The sequence below is a fragment of the Stegastes partitus genome, unplaced genomic scaffold, assembly GCF_000690725.1.
Source record: "Stegastes partitus isolate 25-593 unplaced genomic scaffold, Stegastes_partitus-1.0.2 Scaffold969, whole genome shotgun sequence".
In the NCBI taxonomy this organism is placed as follows: Eukaryota; Metazoa; Chordata; class Actinopteri; family Pomacentridae; genus Stegastes; species Stegastes partitus.
Genome location: NW_007578700.1, coordinates 53700 through 60267, shown reverse-complemented (window position 1 = coordinate 60267; position 6568 = coordinate 53700). Strand labels below are relative to the sequence as shown.

Sequence of the window (6568 nt, the reverse complement as noted above, 5' to 3'; positions counted from 1 at the left end):
CTGTTTATAGGTGGAACACGTTTGCATTAATCGCATAAATAACTTTTCTTCGCTCCACAGCTGCCTTGTGAAGACCAGATCATCCTGTTGAAGGGCTGCTGCATGGAGATCATGTCGCTGCGAGCCGCCATGCGCTACGACCCGGACAGCGAGACGCTGACGCTGAGCGGCGAGATGGCGGTGAAGCGCGAGCAGCTGAAGAACGGCGGGCTGGGCGTGGTGTCGGACGCCATCTTCGATTTGGGCAAGAGCCTGGCACAGTTCAACCTGGACGACACGGAAGTGGCGCTGCTGCAGGCCGTGCTGCTCATGAGCTCAGGTCGACTTTAAAAGCATTATTTGTTCTGCGTTTTGTTTTGGGTTTTTTTCTAAAACTTCCAGCACCCTCGCGACAGATCTTAACTCTCGCTGCTCGTAACATTGGTACTGTATCATTTTAGTTTGATGTAATATAAATGCAAATTTTTTCGTCTTCGGTGCCCTTGGAGACACAATTCTGTGACACATTTCAAGTCATTACCCACCACAGTTCATAGTGTATATATGGTAGCCTATTGTGAATCAAAATGTAATTATGGTCTGAAGATAAAAAGCCCACATACAGACTCAGCCCTGAAAGCAGGAAATCAGAAGCTCATCCAAATATATGATTAAAAAGCCGTCACTCTTGGTTTCTTCATTGTGTGACATTAAGCCGACACTTTCTTGGATCGAGGACACGTCACGTAATACGCTCAAATAATGGAAAGAAATTCAGGATGTAATCACAGTCAGGGTGTCCACAAATTACAAACCATTAAAGAGCCCATATTATGCTTTTTTTTGTTCCTTTTTTCTTTCATTGTGTTATTTTAGCTGGGAGGTTTTTTTTGTGCATGTTACAAAGAAAGTTATATCCAGCCATAGAAAACGCTCTTCACTTGCCTGAAACGCCTCGGTTGAAGTCCAGGCTATTCTTTTGTTACTTGATGACATCATCATGTCACACATTTGCATAACGCATGACGAGCTGCTCGTTTAGCGACTCACTGGAGCTGCTTCTAAACAACGTAACCTGGCTTTTGTTGGTCCAGCTCACCGAACAGAACCGACTGGGCTTTTCAGGAGACGGGCCTTAAAGAGACAAAAATGAGCATTTTAGAGAGACGGTGATAAGAAATGCTTCAGCGTGATAATAATAATTTGTTTTTTTAAACTTAAAAGCATGCGAACATGTTCTAGTAGACCCCAAAATCAAAATTAAGAACCTGTAAGTGTGCACAGTATGGGCTCTTTAAGTACATCTTATTAGAATAAATTATTTATTTGTAGCTGAATAGACAAGAAGCATCCTTTAGCCTAACAATAACAATACCTTCAATCTAATAGTAGTCATGCAGTTAAATCGTATTTTATTGATCAAAATTAGTTTATAACTGTTTGTCTGCACAATTGCCTTCCAGCAATTACAAGATTTGTTTGCACAAGTCAGGCACACAATGACAAGGATGAAGCGTGTTTTCTCTAAATTGCTGCAAAAATAAAGAGGGGCTGCAGAAGAGTACAAATCAGAAAGACAATTATTGATATGTTAGTAGTCATAGTCGTGATAATAAAATGATGCATTTTGTTTCATATTACAGCAAGTCAACATATTCTAGAATAAAAATAAGGTTATAAGGCTGTAAATGAGCATAAGATGTGCTCCTTGAATTTAGTAAAACTGATTGAAAAAATGTTTAGAGCACCTTTCAAATACAGAACTACAATGTGCTTTACATTAAAAATAGATGTTGCAACTAAATAATGAAGTAGATCCAAAACATAAAATAAGATTTTTTTTTTTTTTTAAATTAAAAATTCAATATATAAAAAAATCAAAAACCACCTCGTATGAGTGTAAAAACCATAGACTGTATAAAAGATGGACGTAGCTACCGTGTCGTCGCCCGTTGGTTTCTGCACTGAGAAAATGAAGCCAGGCTTTTGCTACTTCCTGGTTGACATCTTGGATTTTTGGAGCCAGTGACGCAAAAATCGTGGGAGGGGGGCGGAGCCATAGGAGCAGCAATTGGTCAGCCCCGCCCACATTTACCGCCTTCTGCTCGCTTCATCTGTATGGTCGCTGCCGACTGTCAATCAAGCCAGCCACGCCCCTTGCCCCGCAAAATGTTGACGATTTTTTAAAAATTCAGTATTGATTTATTTTCAGATTGGCCACCTGGTCTCTGGATTTGACCATGAAAACTAATAAGAAAAAAATCCTGAGCTGTAGGAATGCTGTGATCTGTGATCACTTCTTTTCCAATTCCAGTCTCTGGGAGCCAGGGCTTTGTGGAGCCAGCAGCTAGTGGACGTAGTGATACTGCAGGTTTTTGACACTTCCAGGTTGGCTTCATTTTTCAGGGCCGGTTGCTACGTCCATCTTTTATACAGTCTATGGTAAAAACTCTTTTTCCGAGTTTCAATGAACTGTTTCTGGTGAGATCCTTCAAATTCAAACTGATTACAGAAGCACCACCTCAGGACTGCTTGCTTACGTTTGAATGTTTCCCCTCCCTTCCCTCCACCGCTCATTCTCTCTCGTCTTCTCATGTCTGTATCTCATGCTTCCCTCCATCTCCTCCTCGCCCCCACAGACCGATCGGGCCTCACCTGCGTGGACAAGATCGAGAAGTGCCAGGAGACCTACCTGCTGGCGTTCGAGCACTACATCAACCACCGCAAGCACAACATTCCCCACTTCTGGCCCAAGCTCCTGATGAAGGTGACGGACCTGCGGATGATCGGGGCGTGCCACGCCAGCCGCTTCCTCCACATGAAGGTCGAGTGTCCCAACGAACTCTTCCCTCCGCTCTTCCTGGAGGTCTTCGAGGACCAGGAGGTGTGAGACGCCACGAAGGGAAGAGGAAGATTGTTGTGGGGGGAGGGGAGGGGGCAAGCTAACAAAAAAAACAAAGGGGAGATGGGTTTGTCCACCGACGTTTTCTTTGTCGCGTCGCAGGATGGAGGGAGAGAATCTGCATTTCTCCGACATCACATTCGCAGTATGTGGTTTTAAACTGGAAATAACAGAAACAACAACAACAACAACAACAACACACCAGCAACAGGAGCAAACAGGATTTCGTTCACCTTCCCCTCCACCTCTTTCTCCTCCCTATACTTACCCCTGTTTTCAAATTCGTGTGGGGGCCCTTCTGTCTGAGCATGATGTCTTATCTACTAAGAGTTGTAGCCATTTGCCAAGACACAAACACAAACACGTGCACACAAACACACGACCCGCAGCCTGTTCCACCTCAGTTCTTCAGAGCAGCGCTCTTTGCAGGGGTTCACTTCCCCCCCGACCCTTCTTGGTTCTTCGTAGCGGCCGCAGATTTATTTTGAAGCCCACGTCTCCGGCGTCGCAGCCGGAAGCACCTCTCAGTATTATTTCTGAATAAGTGTTAAGGCAGAAATTCAGAAAACACGGACAGTAGTTTATCGCTCACACTCGCAATCAATGAAACGCTGCACACTGAAATTTTTTGTTTCCGCAGATGTTTTACGCATTACTCTGGAGTGTACTGGCTGGAAGTGAAGCAGAGCTAGTTATCAATTACTCAAGTCAATCTGAGCCGTTCACAGCTGTTTTGGGATTCTCCTCTAAAGGTCCCAGTGAAACCGGTGCTATATTTATACAAGGCTACTCCAGTTTTAATGAAATTGTGTTGTCTACCTTTGAAAACCGTGCAGACCATGGCTCCATATCTACCTTCATTTTTGTCATTGGACCGGCTCCTGTGACAAACAGCGCACACATACGCATACATACACAAACACACACATGAGCAGACTTGCCTCGTCGTTGCCTGCGCCGCTCGTGCCGGCAGGTTTTGTAGATGACAAGTAGGAGAAAGCAGCAGATAGCGAGAGGAAGTGGGAGCCGGACGGAAGTCGGTCCTTCAGCCTCGGAGGAGGTTTGGAACAGCAGCGAGACGGCAAAGCTCATCTTACAAACACACTCTCTCTCTGTCTCTATTTCTGACACATATTAACATGAAAACACACAACATCACCTCAGAGTAACGCGAATGCCTCATTTTACTGTATGCGCTGCGCAGTACGCGGTGCTGAAATACAGCCCTAACCTGCAGGGTTTGTACCGAGTCCCTCCTCCTCACGGACTCAGCTCAGTGTGGCCCCTCCAGGCTTCCATACACATCTGCCTTTTTTTTGACCATGGGCGTCACTGAGAGCAGGCTAATGCCAAGAAGGCTACCATTTACCTCAAAGCGGACACACCCCCAGGCTGGGGCAGCAATACTGCCCCTGTGGTGTCAGGCACTACCTCACCTCTGTGGACACAGGGCAGCTGCCCACAGCCTACACACAGACATACACCATCCGAGTTGGCGCACGATTAACACAGTTTTTACACTTGTAGTCGAGGATAAAGATTAAAAAACACTCTCAGATTACACACACACCCTCAGTGCTCTCACTTGGTTCAAATGAAATACCACTGAAGACAGGAGGGCCGACCACCTCCCCAGGGAGCCGTGGTACCCATCACATCCGGGTTGTCTCTTTTTTTTTTTGTTATATGGGACCAAGTGTCATCTTTTTAAAAAAAAAAATCACAAAAAAAAAAATTGGATTTACCTGTTTCTGTCAAAACAGACGAAGGACAGTGTGGATGTGCAGCCCAGCTGACACCCAGACAGCAACCCGCAGAGTTCAAACCCAACGGTGGCGTCGCCCGCTGAATTCGCATGCATGGAAAGGGCAGTTCTCCGACGCACTCGTGATGGCTGCCGCCGGAGCCGAGCGGATGGGTTTTCATTGGAAATAAAGCTCCTTCACAGGCGGCGCATCGGACGGAGAACAGATGGAACGTCCTCGACTGAAGCGACTCACTTCGGTTCTTTTGGTCTCGCGCACTTTCCCGCCGCTCGACATCCGTGGAAGGTCTCGTAAACCAAGTGACCGTTGAACGTGAATGTTTGATTTCACAGAAGCCCACTCTGTTCATTCCAATTCTGGGGCCAAGCCAAAGCTAACCGGGTTCACCAACACCAAGAAAGGAATCAGAGACTATTTTTATTTTGCCAAGCAGTAGGTAAGACAGGGCACTTGTACAGGAACCTGCAGCCCTCACCTGAGCAGAGGAACAGCAGAGATCTTGGGATGGCCGAGGAGAGACCATCTTCGGGCACGACGGAAGAAGAAACCCCTTCCTCAAGCACATCACCGCTTCCAGAGATCTGCCCCAGTCCAGCCCCGATCACTTTGCCCCTTTTTCTGGAGCCGAGCTCAGACTGAACCACCACCACCATAAGAGACGCCCGCTCAGCCAGGCTGGCGGGAGCTCTTTTGCACTACTGCAGCGGTCCTTCCCCCCTTTTCATCCAAGTTTTAGATTTGTCCCCGCCCCAGAAGCTGCTCTGTGTGACAGAGGCTGGCATGTTGCAGTGGGCTCAGTCCCAAACCTGTCCTGTTGTCAGTATTACACCGACCGGCCCGCTAACGGGGTGGAGAGAGACGAGAGAGGGTTAGCGGAGGGCTGCGTAGCACTTACCCCCTTTTGTCCCATTTCAGATTTCTTCCCCTCCTTCTCCTCTTCCCCGAGCAAACCTCCCAACGCCCCGAGTTTGGCCCAGAATCACTGACACCAAACAGGATCGAGGCCTCTCCCTTGTGAGACAAGGCTGGCCATAACCGCCCTTTTTTTCTTTTTTTTCTAAATAAATAAGAGCGGCGCCACCGATTGAATGTGAAGCAGCAGCAGCAGCAGGAACTTGAGTGCGAGAATGTGAGGATGCGAGAGGAAAGCACGGGACAGGAAGTAGAAATAAAGAAGCTGAGGGCGCTCGATGACCCTCGCCGCCATCTTTGACATGGGCGAGAGGCGGGGGGGGTGATGTGGCCGGTTGTAGAGACAACGAATCGGAGGAAGTAAAGCTCCGCGCAGCAGCCGCACATGAACCTCCCCTCCTCCGACTCCCATGCCAGCTAAAAAAACCCCAAAACGTCCTCCTCCCCCTTCAGCTCCCTCCAAAAAGGATAAAACCTCCAACTCTGGATCGGACGGAGATCCCGCAAAGAACTGAAAAAGCAAAATATATTCGATGTCCTTTGTTCTCGTGAGCTGACCGGGTATGTGTGTGTGACAGTAGGGGTTATAATGCTGCTTTACCTTCTGATTTAGATTAAGAGTAAAGAAAAAAATATATGAAATGATTATAAATCCATAAGACAAAAATGAAAAAGAGATGACTTTAAAAAGAAAAAAAAGACTCCTGAACAAAAATTATCGGAGATTTGTTTTCATTTTATAATTGTTTTTTTTTTCTTATATTTCTGTTTGTTTTTTTGTTGTTGTTTTTTTTTTTTGACGCTTAAAACTGCTCTGTGTAAAAGAGATAAAAAAAAAACAGCTGTAGTCACTTTTTGACCATGCGTGCAGTGTAACATAGAAAATATTTCACTTCTTTTTTCACATCTATAGTTTTGTGTTTATAAGCCAACTGATCTGTTTGTCTGTGTGTCTGTCCAGTTGTCCGTCCCCTTTTATCAGGAGGAATTTACAACCAACAAAAAAAAA

The 6568-nt window shown here is 46.1% G+C and overlaps 1 protein-coding gene across 1 annotated transcript in view; it reads left to right on the top strand.

Annotated features, from left to right (window-relative positions):
* LOC103366719 (thyroid hormone receptor alpha) overlaps positions 1-6242 on the top strand; it is a 46497-nt gene extending 40255 nt beyond the window's left edge. The window contains exons 7-8 of the mRNA XM_008294524.1: positions 61-319; positions 2619-6242. Of these exons, the coding sequence (XP_008292746.1) occupies positions 61-319; positions 2619-2869 (510 nt within the window). The 3' untranslated portion in view covers positions 2870-6242. The remainder of the gene's footprint in view (positions 1-60; positions 320-2618) is intronic.
* The last annotated feature ends 326 nt before the right edge of the window (positions 6243-6568 follow it).